The sequence below is a fragment of the Caretta caretta genome, chromosome 25 (assembly GCF_965140235.1).
Source record: "Caretta caretta isolate rCarCar2 chromosome 25, rCarCar1.hap1, whole genome shotgun sequence".
In the NCBI taxonomy this organism is placed as follows: Eukaryota; Metazoa; Chordata; order Testudines; family Cheloniidae; genus Caretta; species Caretta caretta.
This window is the reverse complement of record NC_134230.1, coordinates 10,921,505-10,946,163: the sequence shown is the minus strand read 5'-3', so window position 1 is coordinate 10,946,163 and position 24,659 is coordinate 10,921,505. Positions and strand designations below refer to the sequence as shown.

General features: G+C 45.6%; 1 protein-coding gene across 7 annotated transcripts in view; it reads right to left on the bottom strand.

Annotated features, from left to right (window-relative positions):
• The window catches only part of RFX2 (regulatory factor X2), a 100,692-nt gene continuing 76,033 nt past the window's right edge, over positions 1-24,659 (bottom strand). For 5 of the 7 annotated variants that reach the window (XM_048831178.2, XM_048831176.2, XM_048831180.2 and 2 more), the window contains exons 9-18: positions 22,066-22,181; positions 20,193-20,311; positions 19,080-19,192; positions 14,804-14,955; positions 12,373-12,470; positions 11,144-11,293; positions 9,704-9,912; positions 9,063-9,216; positions 4,190-4,232; positions 1-3,465 (exon numbers count right to left, since the gene is read on the bottom strand). In XM_048831178.2, the coding sequence (XP_048687135.1) occupies positions 3,356-3,465; positions 4,190-4,232; positions 9,063-9,216; positions 9,704-9,912; positions 11,144-11,293; positions 12,373-12,470; positions 14,804-14,955; positions 19,080-19,192; positions 20,193-20,311; positions 22,066-22,181 (1,264 nt within the window). In that variant the 3' untranslated portion in view covers positions 1-3,355. The remainder of the gene's footprint in view (positions 3,466-4,189; positions 4,233-9,062; positions 9,217-9,703; positions 9,913-11,143; positions 11,294-12,372; positions 12,471-14,803; positions 14,956-19,079; positions 19,193-20,192; positions 20,312-22,065; positions 22,182-24,659) is intronic. The other 2 variants (XM_048831179.2, XM_048831181.2) reach the window with 2 other exon arrangements.

Genomic DNA, 24,659 nt, shown 5'->3' with positions numbered 1-24,659 from the left:
TTTGGCCTTTTCTGACACTTTAATTGTTAACAACAACTTATCTACATATTTCAGCAGCTGCCAAATAAAAGAGAGAATGAAGTCACTGCCAGCAAGACTCTATTCTGTAGCAACTACTGGAAGTGAGCAAATCAGCATCTGCAATCAAGGGTGTTACAGAAACGGTTTAGAAATGGGGCCCACAACACAGGGTCCAGAAAACTTCTCAGCCTTCCCATCCAGCGGCTGCATGCTAGGGGCTGTGTCCCTGCCAAAAGGCAGGCTGATGGTGACGTGAAAGGGGTGGTGAGGCCCAGCCAGCTGCTACCCTCTGTCTCCATATGCTATGGATGATTATGGGGTTAAGTTCAATGGGAGTTCCCAAGTCAAATCCTGCTCTCATCCCTCCCACAGGTAGCTCCAGTGATGACAGTAGCAGGACTAAGGTAGGTAGATGTTTATTCCTTCTGCATCTGAGATGAGGTGGAAGCCTTATGCATAGGCCATTTCACTGAGAGCGTTTATTATTTGGCCAGCACAGTAGCAAATTGGGAATGAGTTTGCTGAACAGCAGGCGTGAAATGGACCTGAGCAGTCAGTGCACTCTGGTCATGTGGCCAGCACAGAATCACTAACTTTTTAGCATCTGTTCTCTACTGTTTTTCAGACTCATGTGGAAGGAAAGCTTCCCTGGCCAGACCCAAACCCTTGTAGCTGTATCTATGCCACATGGGAGGTTATATAAAGATAGTTTGACATAAGTACAAAGGCCCCTCCACCACCTGCCTCTGTGAACCATGTTTATATGGTATTTGGAGGAGAATATGTTTGGGGGGGTGGACTGTCAAGTCTTCAGTGTTTCCCCCGCTTCCCTTCCATCCCCTGACAATGATTAAAGTCGGGGGGTGGGCGCAGTAAGGCATTCTCTGTAATTAAGGCTCTGAGGTGCCAACTCACTGTAGGGTCCTATCCTCTTCTCTCACAGCAAGCACCATAGTATAGAACCCCATAGCCCAAGCGGATAACTCCAACTGCAAACCAGCAGCTGTGTCATGCCAAAAGTCACCTGCAAAAGGCTAAGCCTGAAAAGTAAGATGACCAGGTTTGCTTTAAAATGACAATGCACTAGACCGCCTCTGTGGATCCCGTGCTTGCCCTCTGACTGCCTACAACAGCAGCCAACTGCAGTAGGGTTTGGGTAGATAAAGAAGGAACTGGGGCCATAAGAATTTGTTCTCATATAGGTCTGAGCATGCATGTTTATTACTGTTTTTAAGGGGGATTTTTGTGCATGTCCCTTTTGAGCATCTATCAAAATAGCTGGCAGACCTCATTTGTGGCAAGCAGAAGTTTGATGTATTTAGTGGTTACAAGCCACAAAGAATAACAACTGCAGTTAACATCAAATTCTTCAGGAGCAAGGGAATGTAAGACTGGGGTGGTTGTCTTTAAGCCTCAGCATCTGAGGTTGAGACTGGCTAGGACACTCGGCAGTGTCATTCTTTACAAATTTAGTTTTGCTAATAAGTCTCACTTTCCCATGTCTCTCCCTGAGTTTGTGACATATTTATAGACACACAACACCCTCACATGGACAAACGTACTGTAGCAAGATCTGCTACTTGACTCCTTTCCCTTAGCTCTCACACTTTAAAAAAGATTGCTACTGCAATATTAGTACCTTTTGGAATTAATGAGTATTATAGAGCGGATAGATTATACTTGGATATGCAAATGTACATGAGGGTCTTGGGAAAAGCTCACAGCAAATACTCAAATCAGAAAGAATAATGAAAGCTAGTTATGACACTGCCTTTATTCACAAAGATTTGCACTTTTTTTTTTTTTTTTTTTGCAGTTTGGTTTGATGCTAGAATTTTGTCCCTTCTCACACCGCATAGGTAATGACATAACATAAGCCCTCCGGGCCATAGCAGTGTACATAAACACATTGGGACAGAGTTCTCTAAGCCACACATGTTCAGTGTTCGGTCACAGCAATGAGAATGACCTGAAGTGGTAAATGATACAAGGCTGGGAGTTGCCACTGTAGGGTGGAGCATGAATGTGGCCAAAGGGCCCCACCAGGAGCTCACGAATGCTACATGGAAACTGGCTAATTTACTGTTTTCAGACCTCGTATTCCGAGCGACAGGCACTACTGTATCAGTTTAAACTGGAACGGCAGAGGAAAGCAGGTGCGCTGGTCCTCCCTAAGGCACTGCAATGTAACCCCAGCATCCATGCTCATGCCACGAGCCTGTGCCCTGGGTTAGGTGCCCCCTCCCCCTCCCCCGGACCCTACATTCAACATTTTGGCAGCATGGCAGATCTGACTCTTAAAAATTATAACGGGTGCTGAGGCTCTAGGCCTGAATCTGCCTTGCGCTGAAATATCCCAGTGAGGATGTACGTGCCTTATTCCTTTTGTTGTCTCCCTACAGTTACTGTTCGCATTAGAGCATGGAGGGCAAAGAACAAATGTTGTGACCAGCTGCTGCTTCCTCCAAATCCTTTGGTATCTCAGATCAGACAGAAAGGGTCCCAGACGCTCCCGTGAGAGTCAGAGTTCTGGACCATTTACAGGGAGGTCACAGAATCATCCATAGACTAAAAGCAGCAATACACAGCAAGTAACAGAGGAGCGGGTAGGAAAGTTGTCATGCAAAGTCCAAACTACACACTACGCACCACCCTGCACGGGTCAGACAGACACATAGCACAGGGCCCTTCTCTCCAGGTAGGTACAAGAGAAGGTTGTACTGTAATCCCACAGTGTGAACGATTTGGCAAAGGCAGGGCCAGGCTGGATGCCCCATCCCAAAAGGGCATAGGCGGGTTCTTCTCGGGCACTGACTGGTGCAAGTTCCAATATCACAGTGAAGTCTGAAAAAGCGGAGAAGAAACCCAAACCCTTCCCCCTGAAACAGAAGCCCCCTTAACCCCTAATCTGACCCCCTCTACTCCAAAGCAACCTGATCAGTCCAACAGGACTCAAGCAACCTGTCCTGAGAGCATCCCAAGGCCAGGGAATTCAATTCATTGTCAACAATGAAGGCATTGTCCTTCATGGATTTTTTTTGAACCATCACCCTTCACCTACCACTTGTGCTCCTTTTACATGGAGACAGATGGAGAAAGCAGGCTTCCAATCGGCTCCTCCTCTACGGACAAACTGCTACCCTCTTCACAAACCGCTGCATCCTTTACAAATGCTCACATGGCCTTAAACCCTTTCTCGAACAGAAGTAAACATTAAGATAAACTAAGAGGCACTAATATCGCCGAGTACTAGGAAACTCAGGCTTGACTTTCAAACCCGGGTCCAAAAGTCTTCAGACATTTCAGCTGGCTGGAGGAAACCCAAGTCCCTGTTCTAGATCTCCTGCAGCGAGTAGCCGGGGTCGCTACGTTCTCGCTTCACTAGTGGCTCGCCGACACTTCGGGAATCTGCGTCTGCCTCGCCTCCAAGGTCGCTAATGTCATCTGTGGAGGATAATTCCCAGCATCAGCATTTTGGGGGGGATAGAAAGGTGCAATTCAGTTAAACCAGAGGCCAGAGGTAGGTTGCGCCAAGTTTTCATTTACCTTTTTTTTTTTTTTTAAAGTATTTTCATGCAACATTATTTCTCCTGAGATGGCACCCTGGAAACTGACCATATCCCCAGACCACAAGTTTCTGCTCCCCACAACAAATGAACTGAATATTGACTTAAAGGAGCTACCTCTATATCAGAGGTGGGCAAACTACGGCCTGTGGGACCGTCCTGCATGGCCCTTGAACTTCTGGCCGGGGAGGCTAGCCCCCCGCCCCTCCCCTCCTGTCCCACCTCCCCCACAGCCTCAGCTTGCCGTGCGGCCAGCACTCTGGGTGGCAGGGCTGCAAGCTCCTGCCGGGCAGCGCGGCTGCCAGTCCTGCTGCTCTGAGCTGCATGGTAAGGGGGCGGGAGCGGGTTGGATAAGGGGCAGGAGGTCCCGGGGGGCAGTCAGGGGACAGGGGGTGGTTGGATGGGGCAGAGGTTCTGAGGGGGGCAGTCAGGGGGTTGGAAGTGGGAGGGGGAGGGGGCGGGGGCCAGGCTGTTTGGAGAGGCACAGCCTTCGCTACCCAGTCCTCCATACAGTTTCAGAACCCCAATGCAGCCCTCAGGCCAAAAAGTTTGTCCACCCCTGCTCTAGAGGAGAAAGAGAGAATAACAGAGTTGGACGATACCTTTATCCAGCAGTGTTGAGGACATGGATGCAAGGTCACTGAACTGAAAGAGAAAACAACTCGGATGAGTGAGGTTTAAAGAGTCCCCTGGATGTACATCTGCCAGCTGTTTCAAACCCATTTTAATTAATAGCTGATTTTAAGCACTTAACAGAAGTTACAAATCTTGGCAGCTTATTCCCAAGCAGCACAGAAGGAGGTGCTGAGCAGTCAGGGACTTGCCCAAGACCATTCAGGCCAGATGTTGTCTCCAGGGCCAGATTAACCATTAGACTAATAAATCTATAGCCTTAGGCCCTCCTATTTTTAGGCCCTACTGGTCAAGCAGGGGGCACGGCCGGGGCCGGGTGAGTGGGGGAGTCAGCTTGCTCATGCAGCCCTGCTGGAGCGCTCCTGCCAGCAGGAAAGGCAAAGCAGCTTCCTGTGGCTTGGAAGGAGCTCAGCCAGCTGGCAGCTCGTGCTGCAGGAACACATTGCCAGGCACCCGGTTAACACTGGTGACCGGACACTAAAAATCCAGTTACCACGGGAACCCGTGCCAGCCGTGGGCGTAGTTTGAGCAGGCATTGCGTGCCCTCCCCCAGCCGATTTCTCCAGAGCTCTGCTTAGCTGTCAGGGAGGGAAGAGGCTCCCTCTGTCCCTCTCCTGTGCTGAGGCTGGCAGGAGTTCCAGGACGCTGGGTCCTAGTGCCCGTCACTGTCATCTTCTATGTGTGCTGTGTCCTGTTTCTGGACAACAGGTGAGTTCCTGGGGAGGGTGAGGGGGGGGCAGGGCAAAGGGGTGGTGGGGGGGAAGAGGTAGTACCAGAGCAGTAGGGTGGGAAGCTTGCACAGAACCTGCACACACTCTATTCAGCTCCAGCCAGAACAATTGCCCCTCCCATGTATAAGGAACGAATTCCCACACGTCTGTAGGAACAGCAAAACAAACCATCCCATTCTGGATACCAGTCCTTGAACTTTTACAGAACCTTCCAGCGAGAGGCTTTAGATGTATGATGCACTGTGTTCAATACTGTATTGAACTGTACTAAAAATCAAAGAAATCTAATTTTTTTCTATGATGTATTTTTCTGTACTGGGATGCACAGGGCAGTTAAGTTCTTTCCTTATACTCAACCTAGTTCCACAGGCCAAGGCATCTTTGTACTTTTAAGGGGTTGCAAAAGCACTGGAGGAAGCTCTACACACAATGTTGTGGGTTTCTCCCTCCCCCCTCTCTCAAGAATTTTAAATCCACTTCTTAACAGGTGATGACAGACTAGTTGAATAGACTAAAGGCAGGTTCAGTCCATTTGCTGGTTCTCCAGCAGTTTAATCCATCATAAAACTACCTCACATTTGATTTCTTTTGAGTTTCATTCCAAAAACTTAAAGCTAAATAAACCTGAAGTTAGTGAGTTTGAGTTGGGGCAGAAAAATGAGGACTTCTTTCCCAAGTGGAAAACGTTGGGTAGCATGGAATGTGTGTGATTCGAGAAGAGAATGAGAACACAGGCCAATTCCTGCTGACAGTCACACCTGTGGAGTCTTCTTGACTTCAGGGAGAAGAGATTTTTGCACAAGAATAGATTTTGGTCCCGTCTGCTTTTTCACACCTGGGATAAGCAGAATCTCATTCACTTTCCTCCCCTAAACTCTGAGCACTTTAAGGAAAAAAATAAGCAAGGTCTGCTTGATTTACACCTGCAAACGAAACAGGAAGCTCTCCCTTCATTCTACGCCAGCCTTAATGTAACAAATAAATGGGTTAGTGTCTAAGGTGCCACAAGTCCTCCTGTTCTTTTTAATGTAACAAGAGTGTCACTACAGCAGCCTTGGTTGGACTGTTCTTTTGAAAGATCCTTAATGGTTCTTTTAAGATGCTGATTTTCAGTGAAGTCTTTTTGTTCAGGGAATAGCTCTGTTTTGTCAACTCCTAGTGATTCAAAAGCTGAAAGGCTTTAGATTAAGTTTGTTTAATGTTTGTACAGTGATGTTGAAGAACTAACATGGTACAGAAGTGCTAAATATCACGACTGGGCTGGGCAACCATCTAAAGATCTGTGTCACTTCTAGCTGTTACCTTTTTCTTACAAAAAGGAATGAGGAGTCCGGTGGCACCTTAAAGACTAACAAATTTATTTGGGCATAAGCTTTCATGGGTAAAAAACCCACTTCTTCAGCTGCATGGAGTGAAAATTACAGATGCAGGCATTATTATGTGTGTGTGTCTCTACCTGTGTGCTGGTGAGAATGTGAGACTGGGAGTGGGTGTGCAGCTTGTCACAGCCTCACAGGATGAGTGGGAGCCCAGGCTGGCGGGTCAGGGGGCTCCGTGGTACCCCACTCTAGGTGGAACCCCGGGAGGAACCCATCACAGCTCCCATTTAAGTCAGTGAGCAAATTTGTATCTAACATGCACAAAGCCCATACACAGCTCAAGAGACAGAAATTGACTCTCGTAATGTAAGAGGAGAAACTTGCTTATCCATTTCTGAAATCGCGAGCAGACCATCACTATTAGAGACTTGGACCTAAATTTTGTTTTTAAAAAAATGTAATAGCCAGAGCATTTATATTATTATTTGTATTTCTGTAGTTCCCATGAGCTCCAGTAATAGCCAATAATAGGTAGCGCCCTTACGGCGCTCTTCAGCTGTAGATCTCGGTCAGTAAACTGCTCTAATCACAAACAAGCAAAACATATTTGCCTCTTTCGAGTTTTTATTGTTACTTGACATCTGTAGATCAGACAGCTCTGTGCAAGGCAATTTCTTTCATTTAAAATATGATCTTCTGCTTGTATGGCCACAGTGCCACCTCCTGGACAAAGAGAGCTGCTGAGAGTCAGTGTTGGTCAAAGGCACCACGCTGAGGGCTCTAAAACTCCTTGTGTGCTGTCCCCAGAGTGCCTCACTGCTGAGCTAGACAGAGAGGAGGATTCAGTCTGCATGGCCCATTCAATGCTTGGCCTTTCTTTGGATGTATCTATTAAGGGGGCAGATTAGTGCCAGTTGAGGTGCTCGCGATCTACTGGGAACACTGTCAACACTGCACAGCTGGGAGATGGCAGGGACTAACGTACCTAGGCTAGACTCAAAGCAGTGGCTTCAGAGGTGAAAGGCTCCATCTCCTATTGCCACTCCTCTAGGCCACTGAGACACCAGACACTACTAGTTTTTATCCCCAGTTAATTTTCTCCTACAGGATAGAGTATCCTGAATTGGATAACCACTTGGCCCTTGTCAAAGACAGCATCCCTTTTTAAAGAATGTATCTAGCTGTGAGGCCCAAACTTCTACCTTACAGGACCCTAAACTCAGTCTGCAAATCCGTGAGCTCCTTGTGGAATTAGGCTTGAAGCACTAAACAAGCGCAAACTTGTGCTGAGCAACCTGTCAGCATCAAATGGCAGGATGCTGGGTTTCTCTGGGCTCACAGGCACACACACGACCATACGCACATGGCACCTTCCCTCTCTGCTGCCTGTCTGCTCTGCTCTTAACAGCAGTCATTGGATTGCAATAAATAGCATTCACGTTGCGTGTGTGTATCCAGCAACTGAAAGAGGAAGCAGAGCTACCGTGAGGCCTTTCACCTTACCATGGCCACTCAGACAGCCTTTAAAGAGCAACTTTAAATCAGCTGCATTAGTTAGTTTGCTTGCCTCTGTTATTTTAGTAAGTCACCTGGAATGATAAATACTTCTCTGACTTCTTGCAGTGCCTTATTACTTTATAATAATTGAGGCACCAGCTGAACTGCTGGGTAAGACCATGAAAAACAAAGCTGTAGTAAGAACATAAGTTAGTAAGAGCAATAAAATACTGAGGAGATGTACGTGAAAAGATGGGATTAGTTCTCTTATGCTCTGAAGAATCCTTCTCCTTCTGAAGTTTATGGCGCATACAAATATTTACAAGAGTCTAACGAAGGAAAATCCAACTGTCAAACAGTTAAAGCCCACAATCAGGGCTTGTTAGAACTATAAACAGAAATAATTCCATAGCATTTTAAAATTCTTTTTCAATTAAAACAAGTTTTTGTGTATTTAAACAATCCACTGCAGTGCTGAGGTCCTAAGAAAATTAAGTCCTGGGCTAATGGATCAGAATCAGAAAGTGAAACTAACTAAACAGATGGTGAAACTTGACTTGTCTAGGTTCACTGTGTCAGTTGCAGGGAAAAAAAACCAACAACAGTATAAACTCCACATTGCAAATTAGATTTTTAAATTTATTTGTTTTAATCTAGCATGTTAATACTAACAAGGAAACTTTCTTACTAAATATTTTCTATGTGGACAGCAAGCTTTAAGGTGACACTATAAACTTGAGATCCAGTCGGTTTAAAAAGTGATTTGGCAGTGGCTTTAAGTGTAGCACCTGTGTCCGAGGCCCACAGTCATAAAACCACAAAGATTTGGCAAAGTGTTGTGATTTGTAAAAATACTTTTCCCTCAAAAACCCAAAGAGGGGAAGTGGTTGACTGTGGACATAGGTTGAGGTTTTTGAGGGGCTAGAGGAGCTAGGTGCTCCATCCCATTAAAAGTCAATAGGATTTGGGTATGTAACTTGCAGGGATGTCTTAGACACACTCCCCCAAAGTGCCATCAAATGGGTGCTTCCATATTTTGGTACCCAACTTGAGCCAATTTGTGTGTGATTTTCAGAGGTGCTGAGCACTCAACTCCTGGTCATTCAATAGGAAGAAACTGAAAGGTCAGGCCCAGGGCATCTCAAGTTAGGTGCCAAAAACAGAGGCACCAAAAATTAGTGAATCCTTCAGAAAAAATGGCTGGTACAACATGTTCAGAGCACAGGGTAGCTAGTGGTGTCCCTTTAACCACTGTTCAGTTTGGGTTCTGTTACTGGGGCATAAATAGTGCTCACCTCTCCCATTACAGCAATTGGTGTCTCCCCTGTTGCCTGGGCAACACGATGCTCTACCAGATAAAACATGTATTCATCATAGAGCAGGCGAATCAGGTGGAAGGAACCAAAGCTGGCAGCACTGCGCAAGGTGAGGTCACGGATCACCATAGAGCTAGAGAATGGTTGGGAAACAAAACATTTTGGACACATTTTAGAACCACAGATTGGCTGGTGTGAATTCTAGAGTGGGGAGAATCATGGGAAATGCTGAGTCATACTGTGCAGTACCTAATACGCAATCGTTAAATTCTTCCTTTCACCCAAAATCTCAAAGCACTTTAAGAACATTAGTTAATTTAGCCTCACAAACCCCCTAGCAAAGGAGATTTGGATTATTATCCCCAATTCACAGATGGGGAACTAAGACAGAGAATCAGGGCCTGATTTTCCATTGCCCTAAACACTTGTGTAGTCATTCACGCCAGGGTAGAGTGATTTAGGAACCTAACTTTAGGGACCCAGGTTTTAGGATATTGACCTTGGATGGCTTTTCTTTTTGAAGTCTGGCCTGCGGATGGACAAAATACAATTTAGCAGCAAGGTATTTAGAAGTCCCCAGCAGGTACATATACATTTCCAGGATAAAAAAAGACCTGTACCTATAGAAGGACCACTTCAGCAGGAACTGCCTAGCTGCCTTGGGGAAGCTGGGGCTGTCCTCGTGGTGCTTTAGAACTTGGGTGACAACGTTATCCAGCCAACTGGCCCACTGATCAAGGGAGCTCTGCTGCTGTAGTGTGAGTTTGAAATCCTGCTCCAGCTTCTGCACCATGCCTTCTTCACACTGGCACACCCATGAGGCTTGCTCCTGCCAAGGGCACAAGAGGAAATTAGAAATCAATATTTACATGCCTGAGCAAAACTGCTGTTCATTCCATCTCATGGCTTTTGGTGCATCCTGACTCATATCTGGCAAAGGAAAAGACGTCAAGTCAGCAGAATAACATTCTGGCACAGTACTCCATGACTAGAACTTCTGTATGTAGCAGCAAGATCTGGGATTTTCAAAAGATGTCTCATTAGGTGCTAATAGGCAGTAGGTTTAAAACAAACAAAAGAAAGTATTTCTTCACACAATGCACAGTCAGCCTGTGGAACTCTTTGCCAGAAGATGTTGTGAAGGCCAAAACTATAACAGGATTAAAAAAAGAACTAGATAAATTCACGGAGGATAGATCCATCTATGGCTATTAGCCAGGATGGACAGGGATGGTGTCTCTAGCCTCTGTTTGCCAGAAGGTGGGAGTGGATGACAGAGGATGGATCACCTGATGATTACCTGTTCCGTTCATTCCCTTTGAAGCAACTGGCATTGGCCACTGTCGGAAGACAGGATATTGAGCTAGATGGACCTTTGGTCTGACCCAGTATGGCTGTTCTTATGTTCTAAACTGCCACTGAGTTAAATGGGATTTGGGCACCTAACTCTTTAGTCCTGGGTGAAATTTTCAAAAGCATTTATGAGATTTAGGCGCACAAGTCCTGTAGGTTTTAAAAGGGACCTATACTTCTAAATCACACACGCACTTCTGAAAATCCCAAACATTAACCCTTTCACCAACCGATATCAAAGTGGTTTTTAAACATTAATAAGCCTCTCAACCCACCACATGGTGTAGGTCAGTACTAGCGTCCCTGTTTCATTGGGTGGGAACCTGAAGCACAGAGAGGTTGTGACCTGCTAAAAATCAGGATTAAGACTCAGGAGACTCCCAGTCCCCTGCCCAAAGCACTAAAATCAGGGCTTCTCAAACTTGTCCATAGCATGAGCCCCATTTTATAAAGTGATTGTCTTGTGGACACCTCCTTTCCTACTCACAACTGTATGACATCCCTTTGGCACCTATAGCAACTGTTTTCCTAGAAAAGCAATACTGGGAAAGCATTTAATGTATGCTTCATTGTCTTGTAGTGCAATCTGGTAGTCGGAAATAAGAAGGAGCTAGCATTATGTGACCAGTCAGGTTTCTGCAGGCCACTGTAGTTTAAGAATCCCTGCACCACATCTCGCGGCCTCAACTGAAACATCAAAAAGTCACCTGCACGTTGGCGAAGTCCACTCGATTGAGGTCGCTGAGCATCTGGTTTATCTGGGAGGTGTTTTGGAGCACAGCGCGAGCTGCCTGAGCCAGATGGTTCAGGGAAGTGTATCTCCGTAATGTCTGTGCAAAGGCACTCACTACTCCAACCTGTAAAAGGTACAAAGACCACAGGGCCGTTACACACATACCTTCCAAAACACTTTGGACACAAGCACTAAGCCACTCTTGGCTACTGCATAAAAGCACAACACTCTTCTATTGATGCTGCTACCTAAAAATCTTTGCTAGCACTCTTCACTGTAATAGCTCATTGCTACTTCATATCAACCTAATTTTCTTCTTTGAAAGGGTACTGGCCTCACGGATAGAGAAGTAGTAGACAGAGAAGATATCGTCGATGCTGTGTCAACACAGAAGCTGGACTTTATGACCTCTCATGGTCCCTTCCATCCCTACATTTCTGTGATCCTCCCAAGGCAATCCTGTCACTTCATTTGTCTAAATAAGTTCTCAGAGTGGAACCCTTGACTCCATGTCAGCAGCAGGGGTGAGTGTTACAGAAACGTATGACTGGAGCGGAAAGTGAGCAGCTTTGATCATGGTTATCAGCTTGGACAATTTAGTGCTTATGTAAATCAAAGGCTGGCAGAAGTGACAAGTAGAGGAGGCAGTGCAGTTAAACAAGACCTGCCAATGCTCCTCAGTCACTGCCTGCATTCTAGCTCTCTCTCCAGGAAAGCATCATTCCATTGCAGATGCCTTATTGCACACTGTTTTATCTGCATCTACAGGGTGTGGTAAGTGCTTGATGAACACCGTGTCTGAACCATTAATCTTCGCTGTTGAGTACTACATTTGAAGCATGGAGTTAGAAATAGCAAATCCAGGCTCCAGCATACATGCTTCATGAGATGAAGCGGCTATGACCATATATCCCATGAGGAGATATCACCACATCCAGATGTCCATGTCAGGTTATCATGGACCTCTCCCCACATCTTGCTATTCTGGCTCAACATTGCCTGTTTATTACGCTTAGTTGAGCACGGATTATGCCCAACTGGCCAAGTGAGCAGTGATGGTGTAACAAGGCCCAGCAGAGGCATGTCATTAAGGTGAGCCAGGAGTGCCAGTCACCAAAGCCTGAAATACCAGTGGCTTGGAACCACTGCACAAAACTGTTACAAAACACTTCCCCCTGTTTGTAACAAACTCCCGCTGTTTACCTTTGTCTGGACTATCTGTGGGGGGAAATCGCTCATTGCATTCATCAGCCATCCTTCCAAACTCTTTGCAAAATTGCGGATGGCTTGCGTCAAGGTGCCTGCAAGAGAGAAGTCAGGATAGTTAAAGCGGCTTTTCCAAATTGCTTTAATGAGACCTGTCAGCCTCGAACCACCCTGGGAGATATTAAATCGAGATAATAGCTATTGGATCAGAAATTGTACCATGGGAGTCTAGTGCCGTTACAGATTAATCCAATGAATGCAGTCCATTGGGGTCTTGCAAAGTAACGGAGACTGAAATATATTAATCAGGCTGTGATTTTTATCCAACAAATTAAATAGCTTTCTCTCATTATTTGAGGCACATGTGAACACTTTTCTAAGACTACTGGCATCTATAATAATAACAATAATGTTCAAGTGCATGGGTTACAGATGACTAGAAGTTCACAGCACTGAAGCTATCAATTGCCTTTTAAAAACAAGATGGGATCATTTTTTTTAAAGCTATGCTATAGTTCAAACAGGAATTATTTTGGGTGAGTTCTGTGGCCTGTGTTCTACAGGAGGTCAGATTAGATGATCACAATGGTCCCTTCTGGCCTTGGAATCTGTGAATCTCTTTTGTTTGATATGCAATTAGCAATAAGGCCCAACATCAGAGTCCATTCTCTGACCAGTATGGACCAATAATGACAATTAAGCTTCTGTGCAAAAGGTACTTATGGAGACAGGCTTTTACTGAGGACCTTGGCTAACATTTTCAAAGCTGGGTGCCTGAAGGCAGGCTGTTAAATCCATATTTGAGCAACTAAACAAAAGTAGCCCAGTGTTCAGAGATGTGAAGTGAATGGAAGCTGCAGATTCTCAGCATCTCTGAAAACCAGGTCACTTATTTAGTTGCCTAAATATGGAGTTCAGAGCCCAACTCTGTGTACCCAGGTTTGCAAATGTTTTGCCTTGTGTCCATTGTAAAGCTATATTGTTAAAGTGCCTTTTTGGTTGTTTTTGCATCAAAACCAATTTAACGTGTTCCTTTTTATTTACTAGGTCACAATAGCAAATAAACATGTTTTTTAATATATTTTTGCTGGGTTTGTGGTGAACAACAAAAATCGCGGACAGGAAAGAGGCATTTAAAAAACAAGTTTTCACTTTCAGTAACTGTGATGTTGTGAAAGGGGCGGGCCTGGCAGTTCTAAAGAAGCAAACCTTGTTTATTCCCGGACAAAGCCAGGCAGCGACACCAAGAGTTTTCTCCACGCCGCCTAGCTAACAATCCTGCTTCCATCCTGACATATACAACCCCACCTATACCGGGGCCATTTATAGCCCACTTGGTCCTTGCCTCTTCCATTAAAACTGAACACTTAAAGTACTTACCTGGCCCCCATTACGGTTGTATTTGAGCATCTCACAATGATTTGTGTATTTATCCTCACTGCCCCCAGAGGTAGGGAAGTGCTATCATCCCCATTTTACAGAAGGGGGACTGAGGCAAAGAGAGACAAAAGACCCAGCTTTTTAAAGGTATTTAACTCACACTGATTTCAATGGGAGTTAGTTACCTAAATACAGTACCTTTAAAAAGATGGCCTCAAGTGACTCTCCCAAGGTCACACAAGAAGTCTGTGGCAAAGCTAGGAGCTGAACTCATGTTTCCAGAGTCCCAGCTTAGCACACAAACCTCCAGACCATCCTTCCTCTCCTGCCAACAGAAGGGCACACAGTGGTGGTTTTCTGCCACTAGTGACTGCACTGATGCCATCAGCTGGCAGTACCTTTTGGTCACTATTGACATGGACAGAGTCTGAGCTAGTGAATGAGGGACTGATCCAGTAAAGTACATAACATGTGCTTCACTCTCATTGCTTGCAGTGAGACTTCAGTGATTGCTGAATCAGGGGCTTGGGGGTAAAAGCCTCTGCATCCCATGCTAATCTCCCAAACCAGTATCAATATATACAGAGAGAGAGAAAAATCCATAATGTGCAGCCTGGGCCAGAATGATGTGACATAACAGAAAGACACACATCTCTAAGGAAGTATTCAACATGGATTAATTATGCTTAAATACATTCTATGCGTATTAAGCCTACATTTTCCAGTTTGGTTCCTGGCCAAAGCCTGAGGCTGTGATAATGTGATTAACTGAATTTTTAAAAGATGGAAAAAATACATCAAAGCATCCAGGAGCCATGATACGGATGGGAATCATTCCATATAGAGGAGACGGCTGTTGCCATAACATACAAGCTCTAATACAAAACAAAACCCTTCTGCACCAGCCTTTATGGCAAGTGGTAGCCAACCGCAGTGACCCATCTATTTCTATCGCACAATATGGAGTGAAACAGTAAAAAAAAGTTGGGAAAGTTGGGCAAGAGTCCGGGCTCCCCAGGCCATTCTGATCACTTCACAACATATTTACCAGGCACCGGCCTTAGCACATCAGGGATGAGGATCTCCACCAGGGCCTGATACAGGATGTGATCACAGCTTCTCATCCATTTCAGGATAGGATCGTATTTACACAGGCTGATGAGCTTGTCCTTTGGGATGACCCCTTCATGTTCTTCTTCACTGCATGGCAAGGAGTAATGTAGTGTTAACGGCATGTTTCACTTTATGCATGGACAGTTGTTCCCTAGTTCTCATTAGAATAAACACAGCTTGGGTTTTTAGTGAAGGACAACCTCTGGAGTCTCTCTGAGGAAGTGGTGCTTGATCATTTGTAGGAACGTAACCACCTCTGGGAGCTCTGCTCTCTGTCATGTCTCTGCCAGTTCTGGCCAGGATCTCACCTCCAATCCACACACCCCATTTGGCTCATCTGGAGCTCCTCTCATTCCTCCAATCCTCTCTTAAAGGTTGGTCATTCATTGCCACCAATCCAACCACCCACAACAGTTCCCTGCCTCCTTCTGGCTCAGTGATTCCCCATTCCCATCTTTCTAAAACAAATGCAGCTCATAACCCAAATTTTTTTTCCACTCCTTTCAACAAGCAAGGGCTCATCTGGTTCCTCACAGTACGGCTTGCCATTCCCAGACATCCACACCTCTCTTTTCTGCTGTCCAACCGACTCCTTTTGACTATCACATTGCTGCTGAGCAGACTGACTGCCACTGAGCAGTCAAATTAAGTTGTATTGCCAGGTATTGTATACGACCAGTGCCAAATTTGCCCGGAAAACAAATACTGAAAACATTTTCATGGAGGAAAAGCCAGTCCCATGCTGCGACAAGGACACAGCATTGTCTTCAAGTGAATGAGGTCAATTTAACTTGCCTCAATATCCCTTTATACATGGACAAAAGGATCTTTACTCTTCTTTTTAGTATTTTTAAGTAACTTTTTTTCTCCTGAGATGGCACCTGGAAACCGTACATTATCTTGTTCATAATTACAAAACTCTATCTTAGGAATAGAGTTAGAAAAATGACTTTCTGATGGGGAAGCAAAGGGAAGCTGCAAGAGTGGTCACATGCCCCTCCCCTGTAGTGCGGGCACATCATTTCAGGCACCTGGAGCAGCAGGCAGAGAGGAAATCACTGCGCGGGTGGGGAGGGGGGCTGAGGATGCCCTGGCCGGTGGCCCCTACCCTGCGCTGGGCTTAGCTGCTAGCCCCAGCTGGGGCTGGGCTGGGGAGGACAGGACTTCCTCTTCCCCTGCGAGCCCCACCCTCCTGCATCTGGACTACCCTGCCGAGCCCCCCAAACCCAACCCTCACCCCACTAAACCCCACTTCCCGAGCACCCAGACCCCCCTGCAAGAGTCACCCACATGGAGACCCCCCCACCGAGCACCATCCTCCCACACTGAGACCCCTCCTGCTGAGCCCCAACCACCTTCACCTGGACCCCCCCATAGAGTCCCATTTCCCCTGCACCCAGAACCCCCCAATGAGCCCCTGTGCATCCAGATCCCCCCCCCAAACTGTCCACACTCAGATTGCCCCACACAGAACCCTCTCACTCCAAACCTGGATCCCCCCACACTAAGCCCTCCATACTTGGATCCTGCCAGGCTGAGCCTGCCTGTCCCACACCTGGATCGGGGGCCAGGGTTGAGCATGCATTCAAGACTCTGTCCCACTCGCTTGCCAGTGGGAGAGGAGCTACAGTGAGTGTTGCATTATTTATTAAGCGGATGACACTAAGCTGGGGGGAGAGGTAGATACGCTGGAGGGTAGAGATGGGGTCCAGAGTGACCTAGACAAATTGGAGGATTGGGCCAAAAGAAATCTGATGAGGTTCAACAAGGACAAGTGCAGAGTCCTGCACTTAGGACAGAAGAATCCCACGCACTGCTACAGGCTGGGGACCGACTGGCTAAGCAGCAATTCTGCAGAAAAGGACCTGGGGATTACAGTGGACGAGAAGCTGGATATGAGTCAGCTGTGTGCCCTTGTTGCCAAGACGGTTAACGGCATATTGGGCTGCATTAATAGGAGCACTGCCAGCAGATCGAGAGAAGTGATTATTCCCCTCTATTCGGCACTGGTGAGGCCACATCTGGAGTATTGCGCTCAGTTTTCGGCCCCCCACTACAGAAGGGATGTGGACAAATTGGAGAGAGTCCAGCGGAGGAAAACGAAAATGATTAGGAGGCTGCAGCACATGACCTATGAGGAGAGGCTGAGGGAGCCTGCCCTGGCCCCAGAGCGCACCACTGCCACCCTGGAGCTGCTCCAGGTAAGCTGCACCAGGCCAGAGCCCACACCCCGAACCCCTCCGGCACCCCACACCTCAACTCCATGCCCTGAGCCCCCTGCCTGCACCCCAACCCCCTGCTGCACCTCACACCCCTCCTGCACCCCAACCCCCTGCCCTGAGCCCCCTCCCGCACTCCACACCCCTCCCTGCACCACTGCCCTGAGCCCTCTTCCACACTGTGCACCCCCTCCTGCACCCCAACCCCCTTCCCTGAGCCCACTTGTACTCTCCGCACCCCTCCTCTGCCCCAACCCCTCGCCCTGAGCCCCTTCCTGCACACCGCACCCCCTCCCGCACCCCAACCCTGTCCCAGCCTACATTCATGGCCCTGTATGCAATTTCCCCATCCAGATGTGGCCCTCGGGCCAAAAAGTTTGCCCACCCCTGCGCTAGGCTGTTTTCAGTGGTTGCAAACCACAGAAAAAGGGACAATAATCTCAAGTTGCAGTGGTGGAGGTCTAGATTCAATAGGAGGAAAAAATATTTCTCTAGGAGGGTGGTGAAGCACTGGAATGGGTTCCCTAGGGAGGTGGTGGAAACTCCATCCTTAAGAGATTTTTAGGGCCCGGCTTGACAAAGCCCTGGCTGGGATGATTTAGTTGGGGATTGGTCCTGCTTTGAGCAGGGGGTTGGATTAGATGACCTCCTGAGATCTCTTCCAACCCTAATCTTTTATGATTCTATGTTCTTGGTATGCCTGGTGCGGAGGGGCAGGACCCCAGGGGGTTTCTGGGACAGGCTCAGCCCCTGCACTGTGTTAGGGTCAGATACAGCCTCACCGCTGAGTCCGTGTCCCGGGTGGGGGGATGCAGGATGATTTACAGACGCTCCCCACTGCCATGCTGGAGCATTTATTTATTTGCAAATAAAATATGCAGAATTTTAAAATATCGTGTGCAGAATTTTTAATTTTTTGGCACAGAATTTCCTGAGGAGTAAAATCTTGCGAGACTGCAGCCGCAATGCATGAAACTGATGTTTGTGTCTTCCCTGATTGTGCAGCCTGCCTGTAATAATTTTCTCAGTGTTGTAAGATTTTTAACAACACCTCAATGTTCCATGACTGGATCCCAATTACTATGCACTCCTATTTTTGTTTCCTATCTGTGACTCTCTAAACTAAACATCTGAAAAGAAACCTGCAGTTACAGTGTTTCTTGGCAGCGATCCACCCATTGGGCACTATCTGAGGAGGATAATCAGGTTAGAATTTTAAGATTATTAGGAGAATGAGGGGACTTTCTCTCCATTTCCCAAATGTCCTTGCTCGGAGTATAAAACATTAGGACCTGAAATCCTTATATATAGTCAGTGGAAGCGGATACTATTTAGACTTTCATTACCATTCAAACTATTTCAATTTCCTCTATTTTCACTCACTGTCCGTTTCCCTGTCCCTTGATGGCAGGTTTCTAACACATAAACAGGGAAGAATAGGGAATGACAGAGAACCAGGCAAGAATGCAATTAACAGATCAAAGCAGCACATTTTGTCATTATCTGCCCCAGAACACAAGGCTTTTTTTTTTTTTTTTTTTTTAATTTTCACGGCAACCTGATTAAGAACGAGTCCCAGTTTATCCAAATGTCATTACGTTCTTATTGGCTTCCTCTAATGTCATTCTGTAACAACATTCAATGGCATGCAGTTCTAAATGTCTGCTTAAACGGGGCTTCTACAAAAGCAGTGACCCATTCCTGTTAGTCAAAATAACACATGTTTTAGATTAGTGTCTGTAATCAAAGGTAACAGCACATCAAATAAACAGATAGTAAAATCCTCTGCATCTGGTATATAATTACAATAGCATACTTCTAACTCTATTCCTAAAATAGTGTCCTCTCCTGGTAGGTAGTTAACATCTTTAACTCTTAGAGATCAATACAATCATGAAGCTGAAAACTGTACCACTCGTGATCTCTAAGGTAAAACACTAGTAAAACTTAGGTCATCCAAAGTTTAGCAAGGGTAAGTGTGTAACCATTTACCTGGAAGGCATGGTGGTGGAGCCATCACTGGATGGTGTTTTAGAACTCCAGAAGGACTGCCATAGCTTCTCAATGTAATGAAACTGAAGGTTCATTACAACATCCAAAGTGGCCTAAGAATAAAAGACGATGGTTCATAAGATGCTCTGATAACATTCTATCACAGTTTCTTCGTAAGTGGAATACCCTGCCGTATGGATTAGATTAGATACAAAGTAGAACAATCTGCAATGTGTTGTTTTAACACAGAGAATATAAGCAGATCACACAGGGAGGAAATAACTTGAACTATGCTATCAAGCCAATCAGAAACATTCCTGTTCAGAACCCACTCCTCAAGAGAGCAGGACTGGAGTGGAGGGAGCACACTATGGAATCAGATCCTTGATCAAGCAAACAGAGCCTATATCAGGGGTGGGCAAACTTTTTGGCCTGAGGGCCACATTGGGTTTCCAAACTGTATGGAGGGCCGGGTAGGGAAAGCTATGCCTCCCCAAACAGCCTGGTCCCCGCCCCCTATCCACCCCCTCCCACTTCCAACCCCCTGACTGCCCCCCTCAGAATTCCCAACCCATCCAACCCGTCCTGCTCCTTGTCCCCTGACCATCCCCTCCTGGGAGCCCCCGGCCCTAACCACCCTCCTCCCCAAGATCCCCCCCAGCCAATCCCCCCTGCTCCCTGTCCCTGACTGCCCTGATCCCTATCCACACCCCACCCCCTGACAGACCCCCCCCCCCAAGGACTCCCACGCCTATCTAACTGCCCCCAGTGGGACCCCACCCCCCATCCAGCCCCCCCTGCTCCCTGTCCCCTGACTGCCCCCTGGGATCCTCTGTCCCTTATCCAACTCCCCTGCTCCCCACCCCCTTACCATGCTGCTCAGAGTCCAGCGGGAGCCACCCACACCGCCCCGCTGCCCAGAAGGAGCTCGCAGCCCCGCTGCCCAGAGCGCTGGTAGCGTGGCGAGCTGAGGCTGCAGGGGAGAGGGGACAGGAGTGGAGAGGCCGGGAGCTAGCCTCCCCGGACAGGAGCTCAGGGGCCAGGCAGGAGGGTCCCACGGGCCGGATGTAGCCCACGGGCTGTAGTTTGCCCACCTCTGGCCTATATAGTTACCTCACAGTGTCGTCTGTAAAGAAGCTGTAGAGTCTTGACATCATTCATGGTGATCCCCTCTTGTAAGAGGACATTTCCTAGATCAGGTGCCGGGAAATCAGGAAAGACATGGGTTACATCTAGGAGAAAAGTTGGGAAAGATAGCAAACTTTAACAGGCATTCATAGTTTTATAAGACTAGGAATTAGGATGTAATTTTGCAGCAGCCGGTTGCTACATTTCATATTTCAGATAACTAAATGAAATTAGTGAATTGAGACTGATTGTCCAATACTTCAACATGTCACTTCCAAAAAAGAACACCACTGTCCAATTATTCATTGCAGAAAAGAAAATGTTTTTATTGCAACTAGGAGGAAAGAAACATGAATGCTTTGTACCACTATAATGTGTGTTCCCATTAGATTTTCTCTGAAGTCTGAATTACATCCTTTCGGTATTTTGAGAGTACAATGGAAAATTTAATTGGATGGCAGACATAACAGGTACAACTGCATTTTAGAGACTGCTCAGAGATGGCCGTGTTCTTGTGTGTCATTACTCAGAAATACGGGGAAAAAACCTCAACACCCACACCTGCAGTTTGGACTGGGAAGTAATTGGGTAAACTGTTGGTCTCACTTTTTAGTACCCACTTTCATTCCTCTTAGGTTCCTTTGAAGGAGGAGCTGGTATCCAGCAAGTTCTTAACACAGTCTTCCTTAAATAGAAAAAATGCGGGCAACTGTGGCAACTATTAGGCAGTGTATGTTGCATCCAGTTCTCCTCCCACACATGTGGAAATCTATATAGGAGGCCAGCCTTATTAGGCAATCTCCCCTCTTAAAAGATTGCCCAAAGTATATAGAATATAGTTCGGATTCATTATTAGAAGGCCACCCGCATTAAGCAGTAAGTATTTGTTGATCTCTTGAATGCTTACTTAAGGTTTTAATGTAATAGATGAATGCACTGCTGGACATGAACCTCACCCAGAGTAGTTGGACTTGAATGGTATGTCTTTGTTGTAGGAAAGATTAGCTTCCCCAAGACTTGAATGCAAACCTTGGAAGGGACAGTGCAAGGTGCATGCTTCTATCATGTGTGTATGCATTGCAATCACAACAAATCTACCATCTTGGAGGCTCTCTCATTTGAGTCATCCCCACAGAAAGAGCTAGGATTAAGACTTCTGTTACCCTTGTTCTGCAGGGCTGCTAGTTTTTCCATTATCAAGAGGAATGGAAGCAGATCCAAAAGAGAACGTGGGCCTTATTGATTAGAATGCCATAACATCAACATAAGGACAGGAGAATAATTTTCATTTTATTGGAAGTTTATCTTAACCTTTACCCCCAACTCAGCTTAAACTGAAGCCTTTTTGAGGCTCAGCGAAGTTCAATGAATGGGAAACCTAGATGAAAGCAAATATAATTTAAAAAATGACTAGTTAAGGGCTCCATTCTTCTGGTTGTAGTGTGTCCCACCTTGAGAAGCCCCACAGAAGTCAGCAGAGGTAGAATCTTAAGATTGCAGGGAGAATTTTAAAGAAAAGATGGCTATTTCTAAGTAATATATATAATTAAATGCTATTTTTAAGAACCGAAGCATGCGACACATGACATCTTTGCAGCGTGACTGAGGAAAGCTGTGCGGATTGTGGGTATAATAGGGTGAGTGAGGGAAGATGCAAATGTAAAAATAAAAGATATGGTATAATAAGCACTTATTAGGATATCTTTGGCAAATGTCAAAAATAAACACACACCTAGAATGGCAATAGATTGGGTCTGCTAAGCAAGGTTGCAAAGCCTTTTCAAGTTAGAAACCAGCAGCATTTCCTAGAAATGAGAAAACTGAAAGGAAGTGTGGAATTTGAGTTGAATTTCCTCACCTATAAACTGCTGATGGTGTTGACTTTGAGCTGCAACAGACTGTTCTGGAGTAGTGTGCAGGCTACTGCTGGATCCACTCTCCCTTATGCCTTCCATCTTCTGTGCAGGTCTATACCTAGGGATATAAAAAACCCTCAAAGTACAGCTTGGTAGTATGCACATTTAAAATGTGCAAACACACACAGAGTGAAAGAGGTCTCTGGCAAAGTCCTATACCAGTATAACACTTCTGCATTAAACAAACAAACAAACAAACAAGTCGCTTAATAGGTCAGCGTACATTTATAAATAGTTTATAAAGGGTTAATAAATTATAAATAATTGTTTTAATAAATGGTTAATCGATTGTTAGATCAACAGATGGTTTATAACCATGGGGTTTGCAAACCTGCTGATGTGCTTGTAACTATAACTCATATTATTCATATCTGTGATATGCTTATAACATGGATTCATCATTTATTAAGCCTTTATAAACGTATTCTTAATATAAAATGTGGCCAAATTATCCATCTCAAACAATCCCAGAGAGGTAAATATATTGTGTAAGTAGCATCAAATGCAGCTTGTTTCTACACAGTTAATAACAGGAAGGCAGCAGTGTCATTTATATTGCTCTGCATTTAAAATAAAATGACACATACTTGAATGGCACCAAGCACAGTGGGTTCCTGGCCCACAACTGGGGCACCTAGGTGCTACCCCAACACAAATAATAACTAATAGTAGTGGACATTTCCTGACTAATCTCAGAGAAGCATTGTATCTGCTTTTTTTAATTGCTAGATGTTGAAGACAATTTAGAGCAGGTGGATGGCTCTAGTTTGACTGCCCTGGGGCCTGAAGTCTTCTTATCCATGGAATACAAGCAGAAGAGTAGATGCTCCCCCCTCAGCCTTGACCCAGAGAAACAGCCACTAGGATAATTCGGTTCCTATGCTCTATTTGGTTCTTGGCTTGTCTGCCGATGCTGCTAGTGAGGGAGCAGGCAATCAAAGCAAGTTGTGGTTGGGGCTTTTGTGATGATGACAGCGCCCACTGGGAATGGCCTAAGACCAGTCAATTTCACATTGGGGTGGGGAAGCCAACCTGGTTTGGATGTCCCAGTTTGCGTCATGTGCATTCATGGTTTGCCTACATTTAATGGGGGAGGGAAATGCTGAAATGAATAAAACCATTTGGCTCCAGTGAAGGGACTGAGGCTCTGATATGTATATTGTTAATTGCACTAGTTGCTTTTACTGTGCCCCCTCAGGGTAAACAATCAGGAATGTGTCTTAAGTGCCTGGGATGCCATTTACAAGACAGAATATGAAGCACATTAACTTCTCCTTCATATTACAAATGGGCTGTGTAAACCGATAGCTGGCCCTCCCCCCGCTGCTCCTAACATATCAGACATGCAATAAATGTTAGGACGATCCATTAAAGTGAGGCAGTACCAGTAAAAGTCTAATGTCTGCCTGCATTAGAGCTTTACCACTTATTTATAATTGTGTTTTAAACAGTGTTTAAGCATGGTTTCACAAGCCTGTTTCTAACAGAGAGCTAAACACTGGTAGATTAAAAAAGTGTTCTAGATAAATAATACTGTTTTACACACAGGTTTTTTTAAACCAAGTAAAAACATTGTTCTCTAATAGCAACAAGATTTCACTGAAGATGAGGCCTGATACCAAGCAATCTCAAAAATACTACGGAAGCTTCAGGCAAAAATAGGATGGAAACAACAATAAATATTTCATGTCTCTGTACCACCTTCTCCAAATGCTTTATATACATATATTTATGAAACCTCACATCATCCATGTGAGATAAGTATTATCCTCCCCATTTTATAGACAGGGAAACTGGGGCTGAGAGAAAGGTTACATGATTTGCTCAAGGTCAGACAGCGAATAAGCTATTTTTTTTTTTTTTTTTGCTGTTTGGGAACTAAAAAAAGTTGAGATTTTTCCATGCCTCCACTCCAACCAGAAGCAAGAGTGCTGAAGCTCCCAAGAGGCAACTCAAGAGTTGCTTTGCATCATAACCTTCATTTAATTTTACCCAAAATTACCAGATGAGAGTCTGACTGGGCCCCATCTGAAGCTCTTCCACTAGGTGGTCTATGAAAGGAAAATAAGACCCCTTCCACTGGTTAAACACAAATAAGTGAACAGCAGAGGTCAGAAAAAAGTTGCGTCCCTGGGATGCAGTGAAAAGGATATTCTGTAGTGTTCACCATAGCAACAGGCAGCCCAAGTCCAAGCCTTTGCTGCACAAAAAAGGCAAAGAGGAATAGTTTGTGGAATCAAAATTTTTCCTCAATCCTTCTTTATCCTTGTTCAGTATCAGCAACTTCAAGCTCTGTTAAGTGCAGTGCCTTCCTTTGTCCTATAGCATGTACTTTACCTTATCACTAAGTTACACAAGGTTTTTAATGTATGCCATGCACTACCCTGCAGCGTACAGTCCCTTTGCAAATAACCAACGCTAAACATCTCAAGCTCCTGCTGCTGCTGTTTGAGGTGGGACCCAGTGTTTTGCTCTTTTGGGGAAACCACTCCTCGCAGCTTCCATTGCCACAACTAGCAGGTCTGAGAAGCAGGGG